Here is a 21,012-nt window from a genome sequence, read left to right as displayed (position 1 = left end):
ACAAAAAAAAAACAACCTCTACCTCTCGACCAAATTTGGATCGGGTTCGGGTCGGGTCATTAATTCGGGTTATGTTCGGATTGTTCCTTGTCTAACCCGAACAACCCAAAACCCGATCAGATTGACCCGAACTCGACCCGAACCCAATTTTGTCCACCCCTAGAGGTCGCATTTATTTTATCCCTGAGTCTTAGGTATTATCCTATATATTTTATTTAAGTTGGATATGATTGTGTATTTATACCTTTATGACGTTATATTGTTGACCATTTTTGGTTTTTGAATGAAATTCGTTCTTTTCATTGAAAAAAAAAACGTACAACTAAAAGGAAACCAAGATACGTTATACCTTGAATTTTTTAATTAAAAATTGATAAAATCAGCTAAAATGAGACAATTACATCTCAATCTAGTAATACCAAGATTAATTTACCAAAAAAAAAAAAATCAAAATAAACCCAAAAAAAAACTCAAAATGACTCATAATCTGAATTGAGTTAAATTGAATTTAACCTGAATATGATCCGATTGAAATGTAATTCAAATCCAAACTGATCAGAAGTTCAGATTGAAGTCGGATAACTTTTTCCCCAATCCAATCAACTCAAAATTCGATCAAGTATATCGGAATCCAAAGTTGCCTCTTTTATCTATATAAAGCTTCATATTTGTTTTGAAAAAAAGTATTCGCCCACCGAATCCATAGTTGCCACTTTTATCTACAAAAAGCTTCATATTTGTTTTGAAAAAAAGTATTCGCCCATCAACACAAAATCATATAATTAAGCACCGATTGTGAAATATAATATATTTTTTTTTTCAAAAAAAATTTAATTGCATTTGAAATATATAGAAATAAAAGTATTGTATGTATTTCGGGGTTAAAACAAATCACTGAGCACTACTATAAAGTACTTTAAGCTCTTTTGAAGCAGTGCGTTCGATATCTGTAAAAAAATATCCCTACTTACATGCACAACACAAACTAGAGCTCTACCATAAACTACTTTAAGCTCTTTTGAAGTATGTTTGCTCCACCAACATGATTGACCAAATTAATTGATGTATCAAACAATATAACAAGGCTTCATATTTAAAATAAATAGTAATTTTACCATAAGCCCCCCCCCCAAAAAAATAAAAACTTAAGTCTCCGCGGATCTAAATCTAAACCACCATATGAATTTAGATATATATTAAGAAAATCCATTGTAAATTCAGACTTGTGAAGAGAGCAAAATTAAGGAAAAAGTTGTTGGAATAAAGCTGAGTTGGAAGAGAGAATGATAGAATAGATACCAAAAAGCAACGTAATTATCTAAAATGGATACATATGTTGATAAATCCTTATATACAACTTAAATTCTTCCTGGGGGTTTTCATACAATCACAATTTTTAGTTACACCAATCAAATCTCGTTTCCAGACTTGCGGACGAGATTCAAACCCTATGCTCCTGTGCCATCACAGGGAATTTTGCTAGCGGGACAAATAATCTTTTATTGATTTACAAATAATGTTTTAATTTTTAATTACCCTAATCACCTTAATCAATTTAACAACCAACAATTCTTGAACTGGGCCTCCGCCGTTTCCCTAAAACTCTTAACCTTCACCAAACAAAAGTGCGTACAGCACAGCCCCAGACCCGAACCCGCCCCAGCTCGACTTGTCTTCAACAAATAGCAAGCCGGCCCACAACCTTCGCCCTTCGCTTGCACCAAAATACCCCACGCGCGCGTGATCTCACTCTCCCCGCCAGAATCATCCGCCGCGTCCTCTTCTTTCAACTGTTCAACAAAAATAACGCCCTCCGGCAACGGCGTCGTTCCGTCCTCCCATTTCGATTTCATGAGAGGCCAATCATCCGGGACGGCCTTCTCCGTTTTCAACCTCGTCGAATCGCCGCTGCCGCTGTCCGAATACACGTGCACCAATAGCGGCGTTTCACGTAAGTTCTTGACGATCTCCACGACGGAATCCTTCATCCACTTGTCTATCACATTCTCGCTCCAAACGCTCCGCTCCTGTTTCCGCTTCGGTTCCACCAGATCAATATCCGCACGCGAGGACGATATCGGAATCGGCATCGCGTGACATTTCCTATTTTCGCTCATCGCCGGCGTCACATTCAATGACGCAATCGGAGAACGAATTTTCGTAATCGTTCCGCGGCGGTTCGACGAAAACGTCGCTCCTGCTCCTCCTCCTCCACCACCGCCGTAATGAATGCCAAGCGACGCCATGGAGAGGAAGAGGGAGAGAGAGACTGATTAATTGATCAAATGCAAAACCAAAACCGAAACAAAGTTTGGATTTTTGAATTTTTGTTTCGCGTGTTTCTGGTTTTGGTTTCGTTTGCGTTATCAGAGAGTTTTAATGGATTTTTGAATGAAGCAAAGAAGCAAATTATTGGACGGTCAACATTGGCTTGAAGAGTTGCGATTGGAGGAAGGATGCGTTTGATTTTTCGCGTGAGTTGGAGGAAGGCTCTTTATAGTTTATAATTTCGCCGAAACTTGCAATTTGTTGCAACACAGGTCACCCATCAGAGTCACACCTCACCAGGAGGGTAAGGGTTCCCTGGTCCCGGTCTTACGATTATTATCGTGGATCTGAGTTGATAAAAGGAAAATCAATTTACACGTCACTTTTGAGTTTTGAGTGTCCCAACTAAACTGCATCTTAAATTGATAAAATTATGTTACCTAATGAAAAAATAAAAACTACATATTAATTCTTAAACTTCTTTGCCAAGTAGTAAATTTATACATGTGGAAAAAAAAATTACAAATACTAAAGAGCTCATTTTTTTTTTAAATTTTGATCAAATTTATAGTGCATTGACTAATTAGTAATTAGAATTAGAATGAACAAAAATTGAAATGGGTTAAAATGAGATTTTTAGAATAAATTATTTATTTGAGTTATAAAATTTAAATGAAAAACATTTTTATTGATGTATTTACTTTATTTAAGAACTAAAATGAATCATTCTAAGTTATTAAAATATATTGATTTAATTATTCCAGTTATTTAATAGTTGATTGATATAATTCACATATAAAAATAAAATAAAATATACTTAGGTAGGGGTTTTTATTTTTATTGTTCAGCAAGCCAATTAATATTTGTGGATTAGAATTTCATTGTATCCCCATCTAAGCTGATTATTGTTGATAATTATAGTTCATAAGGCGATTATTTTACTACCGATTGTAGAGGATTTGAACCACGCTGAGCAAAGTGCCACGAGGTCCACGAGAAGCAAATCTTTGGCAGGGACGGAGTCGAACACGAGGTTTGCACGAGGTCTGCCAAGTGATTAATCGTAGCCGTTAATATTGATCGAACGGTCAACAGAGGTGAATGTGATGGCTTCAAATGAAATGCGCGCAAGCACGTGGTCGCTCGTTGAGATTGCATGCACCGCCTATGCGGCCACACGCTGCGCGTCTCCTCTAACGCAACTCTTTTCATGTTTTCCACGTGGTGTCCATGTCAGCAATACACATATGGCAGGCAAAACGATAAGTGTGGATAGCCAAATCTTTCCATTTCCCCACGTAGGCTGTCAAGGCACCAGAGCTACATACATACATACATATACATACACACATACATACACACATACATACATACGTGTGTGTATATATTTATTTATTTATAGACATATATAAAATAATTACAAATTAAATGTCAACAATAGAGTACTTGCAAGAAATACTATAATAATTAGTTTTACAAATCCTCTCTCAATTATTGTAACAATATCACTACTATTTTTTACTCTATATTGCGGTAAAATTGAAATATAATGTTAGAGGTACAATATTTTTTTGGCACAAATTGTGTTACAAAATCAGAATTGTGGCCTGACATATATTATTTATTCTCATTGGTTGCATTGTTTTCTGGTTTAATCAAAGCTTTCATTTTGCATCAGTTTATGCACACCAATTAATAATTATAGTCTTACACTATGAATTTTAATAAACTTTGCAATGGGACACGTTTCGTGTTTTTATTCGCGGAGCTGTATTATGGGTTCTACAACGGCATCAATAAGAACACTTCATGTGTCCCAAAGCATTATAGGAGCTCTCAAGTAGAGATGGCAAAACCCCGGGCCGGGTCCGGGTATTGCCATGACCGGACCCTGCCCGGATGCAACCGGTCCGGGTCCGGGTCCGGGCCGGGTTTTAATCTGGGTACTCAGATTTTATATTTTTTAATATTTTATGTGTATATATTTTTTATTTTTTGATAATTTTATAAGTTTTAAATTTATTTCAATAAAATTTGACATGAAAATATAAACTTTAAGTGTTTAAAACTTTATATATGTATAATAAATAAGTCAAATAAATATAAAATATTTAAAATAATATATATTTTATAATTTTTTTTAATAAAATCCGGGTTCCGGGTTTATCAAGTGATGCCCAAGACCGACCCGGCTTCATACCCGGACCAGGTAATACCCGGCCTGCAACACCCGGGTACGGTCCAGGTCCGGACCGGCCGGGTATTTTTGCCATCTCTACTCTCAAGCAATTACCCAATATAATTTTAAGAAAATTATTCTCTGTTAATTAAACTTTGACCGAGTTTGAATGATTTATTGATGCTCGTACTTGCATGGGATGACTAAAATCTTCGCACGACCTCGAACATATGGGGCCCAACTACTTTGCGATGGGTATGGCCCTACAAAAGCCTTTAGAATATAGTCGGACAATGAGGCGCCATTTCAATCAATAAGGTGATGTACGGATGTTTGGTTGGGATGAGAAAATAGAAGAGAAGAAAGTAATTCAAAATTTATTTTTATTTTTATTTTTATTATTTAGTTACACAAAATATATAAGAATTTAATTTTTATTAAAATTTAACTTTTATTAAAATTTAATTTCTATTATAATATAGAATTTAAATTCCACACCGAGGAGTAAAGAATTTAAAATCCTCTTATGTTGAAAACTGAAGTTTTCAAAATTATCCTTCAACATTTTAACTTGTTTAATGCTATTAATAATAATTATTTTATCAATTTAATATTATAAATAATTTTATATTACTTAAATTTAATGAATGATTTAAGAAACTTAATAAAATAAACAAACTTATTTATTTATTTTGAAAATATAGAAATATAAATTAACAGTTGCATGAACTTCACTGGATCTCCACCGGGCCATCGCTGGAAATTAGCTAGACCCTCAGACCATCATCGAAAGCTGCCAAAATTTCAACAGAAAGTCACCCGCCGGTGTTGACCGTCGTTGACTGCTGTTGACCGCCTTTTATTTATATTAAATTATATAAATAGTTAGTATATTAAATTATTTTATATTTTATATTAAATATAATTCTTGAATTGTTTTAGGACTTTTTGACATTAAAAAAGTTTGGTATTGATATTAAATTATATTTCATTACTAATATAGGTAATTTAGTATTTAAGGTCAATGATAAATTTGTCCAAAGAAAAAAATTGTAATTCATTTTCCTATCAAATTTGATGTCAAACTAAACAATGAAATTTAATTTCACTATTCTCCTCCACTCATTTCTTCTCATTTCCTTTCCATACCATTCTTTTCCTCTCCTTCCCTTTCTTTAAGCCAAACATGGCCTAAGAGCTTATTTGATCACCTCATAATGTTGCATTAAGAGTGAGCACTATATTACATTAGTACTATATCATTTTTGGGCTTTATTAAGTACTGTATTGGATCCAAAAAAAAAAACTTTCTTAGGCTAAAACGGAGGAAAGGTTCTGTAATAATAATCCTCCAAAATAAATCACTTTTCCAAAGGCAAATGGTAACTTAAAAAATTAATTAAGAAAAAAAGTCAAGGCAAGAAGAGCATGCCAAGCCACGGGAAGACTAATGTTCAACAAGGCAAACAAAGAATAAGGAAAAATAAAGGCTAAGGAAAAACCGAAGCAAACAAAAACTTGGCCACAAGAGCAAGCCAAGCCAAGAAAAGTCACTTTGCAACAAGGCAAACAAAGGCTAAAGAAAAATAAAGGCTAAGAAAAAACCGAGGCAAACAAAAGCCAAGGCCACAAAAGCAAGTCAAGCTAAGAAAATGTCACTTTTCAACAAGGCAAACAAAGGTTAAGGAAAAATAAAGGTTAAGAAAAAACCGAGGCAAACAAAAGCTAAGGCCACAATTGCAAGCTAAGAAAAGGCCAATGTTCAACAAGGCAAATATAGGCTAAGGAAAAATAAAGGCTAAGAGAAAATCGAGACAAACAAAAACCAAGGCCATAAGAGCAATCAAATCTAAGAAAATGCCACCCTTCCCTACTTCAAGAAGGCGAGAAAGCTCTCAAATAATCATTTTCGGGAATCACTCATTTTTCCTAAGTTAAGAAAAATGGAAAACTTCCCCTAGGTCAAGTAGGAGGAAAAGTTAGATAATAATATTTATTCAGAATAGCTCACTTCTCCCTAGGCTAACAAAGAGGAAAAAGAAAAACTTGTTTAAGAGAAAAATGAAAAATTTCCTACTTATATTCTTCTAGAATAGATTACTTTTTCTTACACTAATAAGGAAAAGTTCCCAAACAATTCCCTTAAAATAACTCATTTTTCCCGAGATCAATAAAAAGGGAATACTTCCCCTAGCCAGATAAAGAGAAAAAGTTTCATAATACTATTCCTCCGGAATAAGTCACTTTTCATCTACTAAGGAAAAAAATTCTAAAGACCAACAAAGAGAAAAAACTTGCTATGCCAATAAAGAAGAAAAGCTCCTTAACATTATTCTTCCGAAATAGCTCGTTTTTCCCTTACACGGATAAAGAGGAAAATTTTCATAATAATATCTTTTTGAAAAATATTTCATTTCTCCTAAAGTTAATAACAAGGAAAAACATACTTAGGCTAATAAGGAGAAAAAGTTTTGTGATAATATTCTTCCATAATAAATCATTTTTCCCTATGCCAAGAAAATACCAATGCCCTATAAGGCACCTGGAGATTAAGGAAAAACCTAGGCAAACAAAAGTCAAGACAAGAAGAGCATTCCGAGTCATGAGAGAGCCAATACCCAACAAGGTAAACAAAGCCAATACCCAACAAGTTTTGAGCTTCTCAAAACTTTCGCAAGATCGCAGCATTTTCTTGATACGTATAAAAAGCAATCCCATATAAATAGTTATCGACAACCAAAGAATCACATGCATGGTCATGAGTTTTGACCAACAAATGATTGATTTGTTAATTACTTGTCCTTCATGGGATGTGTATAACATAAAGAAACGCTTGCACCACTGGTCTAAACATGCAATTCTTTAGTACTTGTTTTTTATCTTTGCAAACTCCGGCTGTAGGAGAGAAACATTATTAAAATAAAACAAATAGAGTACACTTATTACAGGATGAATAAATTAAAATAAAACGATGGCGATATCATCTATAAAAAAAAACAAAAAAAGGCATGCCCAATATATTGATGTCATTCAATTAGCTGGGTACAACTCAGCAGCCAACCGGGGCTTTGCACGTGCACGCAACGGCTTAGCCATAAGGAGGTCGTATTTTGATTCGGAGAGGTCAATCTTCTCCTCACCTGATGGCGCGCTCCATTCAAACCCTTGAAGAAGCCTTGCCAAAAGCACTACAGACATCTCAGACCCAAGTGCCATGCCCATGCAACTGCGCCTTCCTCTGCTGAATGAAAGGAATCTCAATTCTGTTTCCGCCAACTCTACTTGATGATGATGATCGTCCACTGAACCAATATGACGTTCAGGTATGAATTTCAATGGATCTTTCCAGACGTTAGGGTTCCGGCCAAGCCCTATTCGGCTCAGCAGAACGTGACTGCCTTTGGGAATGAAGTAACCGGCGACAGTGGCATCGCGAGTTGAAACATGAGGCAGGTTAAACGGTGCCACGGGATGAAGGCGAAGCACTTCCCTTAAACAAGCCTTGATATAATTGAGCTGCTGGACGTCAGATTCCTGAACAAGTCTTTCTTTTCCAACAACTCTATCGATCTCCTCTGTTGCTTTTTGGAGAATTTCTGGCTGGTTGATCATCTCCGCTATTGCCCATTCTGCTGCATTCGATGGATTATCCACTGTTGCAAGTGTCAGATCCTGCAAGTACGTACATATGTTAATTTATCGATCGGTTAATTTGTCATTAAAATTCGAGACCGCGACCTGATTATATATAACATGAGCAATTAATAATATAAAAATTAATGTATTAAATAAATAAGATATCCAACGTACCATGCATTGAGATTTGATCTCATCTACGGATAACAATGGATCCCCATTTTCATCCTTTGCTGAAATAAAAACATCTAGCAAGTCCTGGTCGTTGTGAGCTTCCTTCTTGTTGTCAGGATGATGTCTCCGTTGTTGTACTCTCTCATCTATCATGGAATCGTGATACTTGTTGGCAGTTTTCATGGCCGCACTTATAAGCTTTTCATGGCCTTCTAGATCGAATACTCTCATCCAGGGAACGTAATCTGAAAGAGTGAAGGAATAAAGGTGTTGGAGTACAACGAAGAGTGATTCAACGTGTTCTTCTTCTTCAAATCCTGGCCCTCCATCTTCTTTTCCTTCGCCAAAGTATCTCCTGTTGAACATCATCTTCCTAATAACGTTCCCGCAATAATGGCGGGTCGCAAGTCTTACATCTACAACTGTTGCGGCAGAAGCACTTTTGCGGCATTGGTTATAAATGAATCGAACAATATTGTCAGCTTCTTCTCTTCTCTTAGAGATTAAGGAGTTAAGTCGGGCTGAGCTCAACACGTGAGAAGCAACCATCTTTCTCATTTTCTTCCATTGTTGACCCCATGGCACGACTGCCACTGACAGGAATCCACGGCTAGAGTACTCTGTCCCCATTGTGAGCGGCCTCGTTGCAAAAATTGAATCGTTATCTTTTAGAACTTCCAAGGCTATTTCTGGGGAAGTCACTGGAATCACATGAACATTTCCAAACCGAATGCAAGAAATATTGGTGTTAAGTTCTTTCATCACACTGTGTATCCATTTGAAGGTCGGCTTATTCCTCCACATCTCTGGAAGGTTCCCGACTATTGGCCATGCAGCCGGGCCTGGGGGCAGAGGTGGTTGCTTCATTCTTTTCTGGTCCGTACTTCTTCGAATCTGCTGGATAAATTCATTCATTTGCAATAAAATTAGTTTATATGTCAAATAAAAATATACAATTATTGTTCCTAATAAATAAATAAGGGAAACCGAAAAGTAAATATAATATACCTTGAACGGTTGATTCTGAACGAATGAATGCATGTCCATCACATACTTCCGAATAGTTTTGGATTTCAGGTGGAAGCTTGTTAGTGTAACAAGGGCAACAAGTAGCGTCACCCAAACAATATATGTGGATTCAAAAATGGGAATATCTTCAAGATAAGAAAGGAAATCCATAATATTAATGAAGGCAATTTTTGGATTCAAGAGTAAAGCCAAACGATTTGTGGCTATCAAAACAAAAAAAAGCAATTAATATTATTCTTGATGGATATTGATTGAATGAAGAGGGGGTTCTCCATTCGTCATTATATATAGAAGGGTGGTATGGGGTTGTCAAGTTCAACGAAACTCATGAACAACGTTTTCGACATGCAACTTGATACATGATTCGTCTGTATCTATACTAAGAAATAAATTTATGTTTTTCAAAATTAGTCGTGTAGTGATTTGTCTTCGGTCATCACTCACCAACGGTCCATTACAAAACTTATCATAATCCCTTAATGAAGTTCTGACTTATAATTAAGTGAAAGGAATATATTCCACAGATAGTTAATTAATTAGAGGGGAGATTCAATATTGGCAACAAGAAAAGAAAAATTCAAACTCTCATTTTATTAAGATTATCATTAGTCTGGTTCTATTCTCATAGTTTATTATATCTTGCTTTCTTTTATCATTTTTTTATGTAGCCATGCTTCATCCCTTCAAGGCGCGGTTTCACATCTTCAATATTGGCTGTGACGGACGGGTAGATTGTTACCTTGGTTGATAGAATAATCGATGGATTTTGCGACGATGGTGGGTGGAGGAGTGATCTCTAAGAAAAAAAGAAAAGCACAGTGTATGGATTCGATAGATTTTACATTGTGACTATATAATTGCTATTATAGCCATAAATCTTCTTTTTCTTTTTCCTTTTTTAAGGGAATTTTAAGAATGGATAAATATCTTTTGTTGTGATACTTTTTGCTAGATATAAAAGATAAAAAAGAAAGCTAAAAATTTGACCAAACATTATACTGCTATCTTAATCACTGCAAGAAAAATGTTATTTTATTAAAAAAATTTAGTCACAAAAGATAACAAATTAGTCATCTTGTATTTTCTGTGACAAAAAATATATCGTCACATGTTAGTCGTAAAAAGACCGTCTTAAAAAGTTCTAGTAACCAAAATTATTTTCAACATATTAAAAATATATTTATGTGACAAAAATCATTGCCTTAAAATTAAGTTAAAATTGTCACAAATGGTATTAAAAATGGTCAAATTAGAGATTAAAAAATACAATTAATGACACTTCATATTTGTCACAATAAATGATTTATAATGACTATAATATTTGTCTCAAGAGTTTGTAAATAAAGTCTCAATAATTATTAAAAATCATCATTTGTGTGTTCAAATATATAATTAGCAATGCTATTTTTCTATTGTTGAAGTTCACATATTGCGACGTTATATAATTGTCTCAAGTAGTTGTGATTTGTGATAATTTTTACAAATATAATTGGTAATTAATTTAGTCTCAATGTTTTTTATAAAGGCAATTTATATAGTCTCACATAATTTTAATAACAATATGTAGCCATAGAAATCAATTTTTTTTTTAAATAAAGAAAGATGATAAATTACATACCAAGATGAAGTGAACAATAATAGAAAGATCCCCAATTTCTAAAGTTCTTATGAAGGAATATTTTTTTGGAGGGGGGATCTAATGTCATCACACCTAATTCCTAAATCCATTGGCCAAATTGAAAAGCAAATTCATCTTCATATCCTAATTTTGCAAAAGTTTCTCAAGATCTGCTAAACTTCGCTTCCAATTTCCTTCATTTATTGGCATATTTTATGTTTTCTTTTACTAGATTCCCTTAGGAATTTTATCAAACACTTGATAAGCATAAAAATATTCAAATAATAGCTCCAAGAATTTCAAACCCCTAATTTCACCAAACACAATATATATATATATGAGTAGTTTTCTGGTCAGGGATTTTAAAGGGCGGGAAAGTCTGGGAAAGCTTTAAAACCACACGGCTTTAAATGCTTACAGTTTTAAGCCTTTAAAACCATGTGATTTTAAAGGTTTCCCGCACTTTAAAATTCCTGATTGGAACATTTCTAATATATATATATATATATATATATATATCTGATGACAAAAATTAATACTTTTACTCAATAAACAATGCCCAGATAAGGAAATTGAACAAAAAATTCGAGGAAAAGTTGAAAATTATTGTGAGTAGAAGAAAAGACAATATGGTTGTTTGTTAAACTAATCCTGAAATAATCATTCACACACACACACACACGTAATTGCAAGAAGGGAGGATAAAGTTGAGTAGTTTTTAACGTTAAGTGAATAGACAGAGAGAAGATTTAAGTTTTATTTAAGTTTTAGTTTTTTTTTTTATATGTATATATAAGAGCATCTCTAAAAAAACTCTTCAAATAAGAATTTATTACTTATTTGAAGAGCTACATCAATATTCAAGATTCCAAAAGACACTCCAATTAAGATTCTTCAATAAGAAATGATTATCTCTATTCAATTTTGTAGAGCTGTTTTCTTACTCTTTAATTTACATTTATTACTTTTTATTAGAGGGAGAGAAAAAACAAAAAAGTACTTTAATTACCATTTACTTTCATTTGAAAAAATATTTATTTGATTAAAATAATATTAACTTATTTCTATTTGAAGAGTTTTTTGGAGAATAACATATAAAAATAATATTATCTTATTTCTATTTGAAGAGTCTTTTGGAGAATAATATATTTTTTCATTCTTCTTTTTACAACATAGGTAAACTAATAGATATTTAAAGAATAAAATTAATAGAACTTTTTAGAAATACTCTATCTTAACTATTTTAAGGTTTTTCAAAAAATAAAAAAGAAGCTATTATAACCGGTGGCCGGTTATAAAATCACTTAAAAAATAATAAAAAAACGGCTGCATGAGATGCAGCCGCCGCGTTTTACAAGCGAACGCCACTCTTGAGGGCTTTTGACAGATTCTAGCCAACGACAAGGCAGATGATGGTTGGTAGAAGAGAGTTGGCTGAAAAGATAGATTTGATAGTCGGAAAAGAATTAATGATGCGACACTTGGAGCGACCAATTAAGAGTGAATTTGAACAAGACGTCGTTTTTTTTCCACCATGTCGCCATTGTACTTGCTTGGGGTGATTAATTGCTTCAGGCTACATGAAAACGATGCGTTCTGCAACGATAAACTTTTTTTTGTTTTTTGTTTTAACCTTCAAACTGTAAGTTAGTCAAGGTATATTTAATTGCATGGCATAAAATAAATCGTCACGACAAAGGTTTTAGCCACCGAAATTGTATTCGTCGTTTAAAATAATATATTTTTGCCTAAAGTCTATATCATAGTGCTTGTTTGAGGGAATCGACGGCCGAGTATTGCAACGGTGGTTGGCTGTATTTTTTGGTATAGGGCTAATTTTGCACTAAGGGTGTGTTTGGACTTTGGAGTATGTGATTATAGTGTATTATAATACTTTTCACATTAATTTAATATCAAGGTCATGTTTAGAAAGAAATTGTATTGAGATAAAGGGGGTGTGCTAATGCGGTAACTACCGTATTAACGTTTTGCTTTTGCTTCTCTTATTTATTTATTTATTTACTTTTGCTTTTTTCAATAATAATAAATAAATATAACTTTTTAATTTAATAGATTATTTGATAATATTAATATTTATTTTTTATTTTTACATCATAATTATTAAAAAAATTAATAGTTTTATAATTTATTATTCATGTTTTAATTTTTATTGTATTAAAAATATAACTAAATAATGTATTATTTAATTATTTAATAATTCATGTATAAGAATTGATTATTATTTAAAAATTTAATATAACTAACAATAAATATTTATATATGAATAAATTTAATTAATATTAATTTAAAATTAATAACAATAAAAATAATAACATAAAATATCATTCCGTTATGATATTATTTAGAGATTATTTGATTAAATTATTCACTTTGATCTTTATTTCACATTTTATATATTTAAAAAATACTAAAAAATAAATGTTATGCTGCCGAAAATATAAGGCTATAAGTTTCGATCTTTACAAAAAATTATGATACCTTTTAACATTTATACTAAAAAATAATGTTAAATTTCTAAAATTTAAGACTTCTATATTTAATATTTTTCTATGTACTAATAAATATTATTTTCTAAATATATAATTTAAGTTAATCATAAAAAATTAATACAGTACAGTATAACACCAAACGTTATACAATATTATTATAATACAATGCTAATACAATATAATATAATACAATACACCTGCATTAAAAATAATTCAATACATCATAATTCAATGCTAAACGCACCTTAAGGGAAAGAAAAATGATATGGGCATGAGATTTGTTGAATATGCTGAGCAATATCCATTAGACACATGGGATAGATTTCAAGTAGTCAAGAACTAATACTTTGAATAAGAACTAGTGGCATTAAATAGTAAGTATTGATTCCTTCGGTGAAGTTAAGACTCTTATAATATTTCGCTTTCAAAGTTGCCGGCTGGATTCTTGATACAATTTAAAGCAATGAATCTCTGAACTCTTGGTTATGGAGAAACTTCCTGCTGTTTCTCTTTCTTCAAATAATTAACGATTACAATGCGATTTATATACGACGAAAAGATCAACTTGTCCAAGTAAAAGCAAATATATATAAGGGAAAAAGACAAACACACCCCTAACGTTTAGACAAAGGGATAAAAACCTCCCTAGCGTTTTAAAAAAGATATTCACACCCCAATTTATTATAATTTTACCATTATACCCTTTTAGTATAAAAAAAACTATTAGATTATCCAATTTGTCTATATATTGTTAATAAAATTATAAATATACCCTCATTACCTCATTCTTCTATTTAAATTTTTATCAATAACCAATTTTTAAAAAAGACATCTACACACTTAAAAAAATTGTAAATAAATTATAATTTTAAAAATAAAATTGATTATTAATACTATAATAAATAACATAGAAAATTAGTTATAAATATACAAGTTTAAATGATTGACATGTGGAGAATTGTTAAATATACAAGTTTAAAGTTTAAATAAAATTGGTTATTAATAACCAATTTTATTTTTAAAATTATAATTTATTTACAATTGTTTTAGGTGTATAGATTTTTTTTTTGAAAATTGATTATTGATAAAAATTTAAATAGAGGAATTGGGCAATGAGGGTATATTTATAATTTTTTTTTATAATATCCAACTTGTCTATTTATAATTTTATTAATAATATATAGACCAATTAGATAATCTAATAATTTTTTATATGCTAGAAGGGTAGAATGGTACAATTATAATAAATTGGAGTGTGAATATCTTTTTTAAAACGTTAAGTGGGTTTTTGTCCCTTTACCTAAACGTTGGGGGTGTGTTTGTCCTTTTCCTTATATATAATATATGGATTTAACTACCTTACATTTCATATAAGGTACAGTCTTTTTTACTGATAATGAAATTCATAGTTCAGTTTTGTGAGCGACTGTACCTTACTAAAACATAAGGTAGCAGTTCCCATAATATATTATACTTGAAATAATTGTGTAGAATTAGTAGAAGCAAATACTTTATTGAGAAAAATCAAACCCGTCACTTACGACTTACGTTAAGAAAATTGACGTGCGCGTTAGTTAATTAAGAATAATGATAGAGAGAAGGAGCTCACTCCAACCCCAGCAATCCCATATGAAAGAGTAAACAGAAGTTAAAATAATGATAAAATTATTCTAACTTTTGAATTAATGACAAAATTTTGCACAATAAATTCGCTTTGGTCGGATTGAGGCGAGTCTCGCTAATTGGTGGGTTGAATATAATTTTTCATTATTTAATGTACAGATCAGAAAGATCACATTTAGTTATGGCATAGATCTTGTTAACTCAATTGTAGTCAAGCATATATTCTTTGACCACTAAATAAAAAAATATATATATTATTTGGCCATAAGAATACGTGGAGTTGATTCCTCACTTAATATTGAGTCCTTCGTTGAAGTCTAGACACTTATTTCGTAGTCGTCAGCTTGATAAAATTGAAAGCACTGTAATTACCAAGAACGCAATTTTTTTTTTTTTTGACTTTCTGAAGGAATTATATTGACTTCTTCGTTCTAATTTGACTGGAAACTACGTAAGTTATCAAGTAATTCACTATGAAAAATTTAGAATAATTATTTGGGAAGACTGTAGTGTATTAATTATATCATATATGGGAAGGTCAGTTTAAACGACTCGTTGAAACATGTAGCACCATTTTTTTTTTCTTTTAAAATATGTGTTGCACAATAGGAAAACCTCAATAAATTGATAATTTTGAGTAAACTAAGTTTGCTAGTTTCGTGTTCAGACAGATAGGCTAAATACAATTTTACTAAATTTATAAGATAATGCACTATAGAAAAATATTTGTAGTTTCATATAAGACAACTTAGTCTTGACCTATTTAATACTTATAAGTTTGAGATAATTTTCAATTTATAAGCTAAATTTTGAGTATGAATTAGACACAAGCTTCTATGTGCTATCGATGCCAAACTCATCCACAAGTGGAATCACGCTACCTTTTTCATATGATAAGAATTATGTAGAAAGATCAAGTTGCACGTAATAGAAGGTGTTAAGAGAAAAATCTCATATTAGTTGTAATGAACCTTTAGATATTTATATAACCCTAAGGTAATTCTTGACTCTTGAACTAGTTACTATGTATGAGTTTGGCCATGAACTTTTATATAGTATTATAACCAAAATCTTGTAAGAGTTGGCTCACGCAATCTTACCAGATGATAGGGACTAATAAAAATGATCAATCAGCATGTAATTAGAGATGATAGGGAAAACATCCAATGTTAATTGAGAAAAATATTGAGTATGAATTAGGCTTATGATATCATAGAAAAACTCATCCATGAGTGGGCCATGACATCTCTATTTCTGACTATAAAGAAGCACAAACTTTAAATTATTATTATTATTATTTTTGGGTTTAATTTCAAGCTCCAGTTTTTCTTGTACTAGTTAATTTAGTTCGTTACATTGAACAACAGTTCTTCATTGAAATCAGTTTCTGGAGAGGTTTATATGTACACACAATCCTCGAGTGAAATAGAGATTACGACAAACCCTGTTGAAAATAAATCTATCATACAAAAAGAAAGGAGTTAATGTGTTATCCAATTCGAGAATCATTGGGCTCGACCTGTTGGTGTGCATTCTATAGCAACATTAACCAAAATATTGATGTGCCTAAATAAGACCAACAGTCTAGTTAAATGGCATCAAGGTAGTAACTTGAATCATTCAAAACATTAGCAGCAAAAATATTGCAAAAGAAAAAAATAAAAATAAAAGGCAGAGCAAACAATATAATATAGAAATAAATAACGAAAATAGCAAATGTAAGTGCCAAAATATTTAGCCATGTGTCTAAAAATATTTTAAGGAATATATTTAAGAACAAGTAAGATTACTCCGGATCCAAACTAGAGTAAAACCAAGACGTGATCACATAAAGAATTACACGACTACCCATACAAAACTCGGAAAAGATTGTTGATCTAATGAAAAAAATGTAATAATAAGTGCACATGATTACTAATAACATCACGTATGGAAAACTTGAACACACCCAAAAAAAAGGTTATAAAATCTAATGGTGTAAAATATAACAAAAACAAGGAAAGGCAGAGATTTATATCTAAAATCAAATCTCTTGTTAAGTCCACTCTTTTCGATCTATAAATACAAGTCAAAAGGATTGAGAAGGGACTTTTAGCTATTTTTTCACTCAAAAAAGAGAAAACTAGATCCGGATTTACTAGAATTCACTGAACACAAAATTGACAAGAGCATTGGAATGCCTTTGCAGGCACACACTCAAGTTACGATGATCTGCAGAGAAAATGTTGAAGACGAGAAGGAATCTCATGCATTCAAAAGAATCAGGTTTAATTCAAATCGATACTTCTTTCATGTTATGATCCAGTCTATTGAAGGATTTTTTATCCTTCAGTCAACAATTTTCCTATTGGGAAGGCAGAAGTGACATTGATCTAGTCACAAGTAATAACCTGAGTTGTCCTACAAATTCATCTGTACTAAGAGTATCCACGGATGAACGTTTGTTTATTAAAAAAAAAAAAACACAGCACATAATAATACAAACATCAGAAAATTGTACTTGGATAAGGATGGAGAGAGAGAAAGATGTATTTCGAGATGGCAAAGCTTTCAAGATAGATAAATCGTGAGATAATGGAGAATTACATTAAATTAAAGAATTAAGATAACATAAAGAACGGTTAACAACATATACAATTCAAGAATTTTAATATGAGGTTAAATAACTTCTCATCATTTAATTATTATGGTGCGTTTGAGATTGAGATCGACTAAAATATTTGGTAAACACTAGCTGCTGTATCTTGGAAGCTATATTGATATGATTTTTCACTTGTATAATGGAAATCTATTATATATTTAATTATTTTATCAAAATTATTGTTTTAAATTTACATTTATTATATATTACTAACTTTTTTTTTATAGTAATCGATTTTTCCACAGGAACTGTAGCTTAAAAGTTATAGCACCTCAATTCTAATCGTACCCTTGGTACAACTCAGCAGCCAACCGGGGCTTTGCACGTGCACGCAACGGCTTAGCCATAAGGAGGTCGTATTTTGATTCGGACAGGTCAATCTTCTCCTCACCCGATGGCGCGCTCCATTCAAACCCTTGAAGAAGCCTTGCCAAAAGCACTACAGACATCTCAGACCCAAGTGCCATGCCCATGCAACTGCGCCTTCCTCTGCTGAATGAAAGGAATCTTAATTCTGTTTCCGCCAACTCTAATTGATGATGATGATCGTCCACTGAACCAATATGACGTTCAGGTATGAATTTCAATGAATCTTTCCAGACGTTAGGGTTCCGGCCAAGCCCTATTCGGCTCAGCAGAACGTGACTGCCTTTGGGAATGAAGTAACCGGCGATAGTGGCATCGCGAGTTGAAACATGAGGCAGGTTAAACGGTGCCACGGGATGAAGGCGAAGCACTTCCCTTAAACAAGCTTTGATATAATTGAGCTGCGGGACGTCAGATTCCTGAACAAGTCTTTCTTTTCCAACAACTCTATCGATCTCCTCTGTTGCTTTTTGGAGAATTTCAGGCTGGTTGATCATCTCCGCTATTGCCCATTCTGCTGCATTCGATGGATTATCCACTGTTGCAAGTGTCAGATCCTGCAAGTACGTACATATGTTAATTTATCGATCAGTTAATTTGTCATTAAAATTCGAGACCGCGAGTCCGCGACCTGATTATATATAACATGAGCAATTAATAATATAAAAATTAATGTATTAAATAAACAAGATATCCAACGTACCATGCATTGAGATTTGATCTCATCTATGGATAACAATGGAACCCCATTTTCATCCTTTGCTGAAATAAGAACATCTAGCAAGTCCTGGTCCTTGTGAGCTTCCTTCTTGTTGTCATGATGACGTCTCCTTTGGTGTACTCTCTCATCTATAATGGAATCGTGATACTTGTTGGCAGTTTTCATGGCCGCACTTATAATTTTTTCATGGCCTTCTAGATCGAAGACTCTCATCCAGGGAACGTAATCTGAAAGAGTGAAGGAATAAAGGTGTTGGAGTACAACGAAGAGTGATTCAACGTGTTCTTCTTCTTCAAATCCTGGCCCTCCATCTTCTTTTCCTTCGCCAAAGTATCTCCTATTGAACATCATCTTCCTAATAACGTTCCCGCAATAATGGCGGGTTGCAAGTCTTACATCTACAACTGTTGCGGCAGAAGCACTTTTGCGGCATTGGTTATAAATGAATCGAACAAGATTGTCAGCTTCTTCTCTTCTCTTAGAGATTAAGGAGTTAAGTCGGGCTGAGCTCAACACGTGAGAAGCAACCATCTTTCTCATTTTCTTCCATTGTTGACCCCATGGCACGACTGCCACTGACAGGAATCCACGGCTAGAGTACTCTGTCCCCATTGTGAGCGGCCTCGTTGCAAAAATTGAGTCGTTATCTTTTAGAACTTCCAAGGCAATTTCTGGGGAAGTCACTGGAATCACATGAACATTTCCAAGCCGGATGCAAGAAATGTTGGTTTTAAGTTCTTTCATCACACTGTGTATCCATTTGAAGGCCGGCTTATTCCTCCAAATCTCTGGAAGGTTTCCGACTATTGGCCACGCAGCCGGGCCTGGGGGCAGAGGTGGTTGCTTCATTCTTTTCTGGTCCGTACTCTGCTGGACAAATTCATTCATTTTCAATCAAATTAGTTTATATGTTGAATAAAAATATACAATTATTGTTCCTAATAAATAAGTAAGGGAAATCGAAAAATAAATATAGTATACCTTGAACAGTTGATTCTGAACGAATGAATACATGTCCATCACATACTTCCGAATAGTTTCGGATTTCAGCTGAAAGCTTATTAGTGTAACAACGGCAACAAGTAGTGTCACCCGAACAATATATGTGGATTCAAAAATGGGATTATCTTCAAGATAAGAAAGGAAATCCATAATATTAATGAAGGCACTTTTTGGATTCAAGAGTAAAGCCAAACGATTTGTGGCTATCAAAACAAAAAAGCAATTAATATTATTCTTGATGGATATTGATTGAATGAAGAGGGGGTTCTCCATTCGTCATTATATATAGAAGGGTGGTACGGGGTTGTCAAGTTCAACGAAACTCATGAACAACGTTTTCGACATGCAACTTGACGCATAATTCGTCTGTATCCATATTAAGAATTAAAATTAGTCATGTGGCGATTTGTCTTCGGTCATCACTGACCAACAGTCTATTACAAAACTTATTTTAATTCCTTGATGAAGTTCTCATGACTTCTAGTGAAAGGAATATATTCCACAGATAGTTAATTAATTAGAGGGGAGATTCAATATTGGCAACAAGAAAAGAAAAATTCAAATTATCATTTTATTAAGATTATCATTATTCTGGTTCTATTCTCACAGTTTATTATATCTTGCTTTCTTTTATCAATTTTTTTTTTATGTAGTCATGCTTCATTCCTTCAAGGTGGTTTCACATCTTCAATATTGGCTGTGATGGGCGGATTGATTGTTATCTTGGTTGATAGAATAATCGATGGATTGTGCGACGATGGTGGGTGGACAGTGGAGGAGTGATCTCTAAGAAAAAAGAAAGAAAAGCATAGTTTATGCATTCGATAGATTTTACGCTGTGACTATATATATAATGGCTATTATAGCCATAAATCTTCTTTTTCTCTTTTTTTTAAGGGAATAATTTGAAGAATAGATAAATATCTTTTTTTTTTTTGGTACAATAAGTAGCCCAAACAAAGCTAAGCAAGATAAATATGTTTTAGGGTTATTTTAGGGACCTCCCCTGAAGTTTAGTGTATTTACAGTCGGATAGAAAGTATCCACGTAATTACAAGCACCTTCCCTACCGTTAGTATCCAATTAGTTTGACTGTTAGTAGACCGTTAAAATTACAAAAGTACTATTCCCCTCAAAATAATAAGTTTTTTTTTTCAGACTGGTTCTCCATTTTCATTGAAATTTTCTCTCACTTCCTCTCACTTTTTCTTGACCTCCAAACAAAAACATTTTTTAATTATTCAT

At 32.8% G+C, this 21,012-nt stretch overlaps 3 protein-coding genes across 5 annotated transcripts; all 3 read right to left on the bottom strand.

Annotated features, from left to right (window-relative positions):
- Positions 1-1,314: 1,314 nt before the first annotated feature.
- Positions 1,315-2,483, bottom strand: LOC18043918. The gene has a single exon (XM_006435861.2). The coding sequence runs from the start codon at positions 2,244-2,246 to the stop codon at positions 1,551-1,553; it is 696 nt and encodes a 231-aa protein (XP_006435924.1). The 5' UTR covers positions 2,247-2,483; the 3' UTR covers positions 1,315-1,550.
- A 4,940-nt stretch (positions 2,484-7,423) lies between these two features.
- Positions 7,424-9,502, bottom strand: LOC18043917 (phenylalanine N-monooxygenase). 2 transcript variants are annotated; one of them, XM_024186052.1, is made up of 3 exons: positions 9,266-9,502; positions 8,258-9,154; positions 7,424-8,119 (listed from the first exon to the last, which is right to left on the bottom strand). In XM_024186052.1, exons 1-3 carry the CDS (start codon positions 9,434-9,436, stop codon positions 7,478-7,480), a joined length of 1,710 nt encoding a protein of 569 aa, XP_024041820.1. In that variant the 5' UTR covers positions 9,437-9,502; the 3' UTR covers positions 7,424-7,477. The 2 variants fall into 2 exon arrangements, with proteins under 2 accessions (XP_024041820.1, XP_024041821.1); XM_024186053.1 differs by having other exon boundaries at positions 8,258-9,151.
- Positions 9,503-17,955: 8,453 nt separating this feature from the next.
- LOC18044432 (phenylalanine N-monooxygenase) lies at positions 17,956-19,956 on the bottom strand. 2 transcript variants are annotated; one of them, XM_024185955.1, is made up of 3 exons: positions 19,747-19,956; positions 18,748-19,635; positions 17,956-18,601 (listed from the first exon to the last, which is right to left on the bottom strand). In XM_024185955.1, exons 1-3 carry the CDS (start codon positions 19,915-19,917, stop codon positions 17,957-17,959), a joined length of 1,704 nt encoding a protein of 567 aa, XP_024041723.1. In that variant the 5' UTR covers positions 19,918-19,956; the 3' UTR covers position 17,956. The 2 variants fall into 2 exon arrangements, with proteins under 2 accessions (XP_024041723.1, XP_006435922.2); XM_006435859.2 differs by having other exon boundaries at positions 18,748-19,632; positions 19,747-19,955.
- Between the last annotated feature and the right edge of the window lie 1,056 nt (positions 19,957-21,012).

This window comes from Citrus clementina, unplaced genomic scaffold (assembly GCF_000493195.1).
Source record: "Citrus clementina cultivar Clemenules unplaced genomic scaffold, Citrus_clementina_v1.0 scaffold_4, whole genome shotgun sequence".
In the NCBI taxonomy this organism is placed as follows: Eukaryota; Viridiplantae; Streptophyta; class Magnoliopsida; order Sapindales; family Rutaceae; genus Citrus; species Citrus x clementina.
This window is presented reverse-complemented; position numbering and strand designations above follow the sequence as displayed.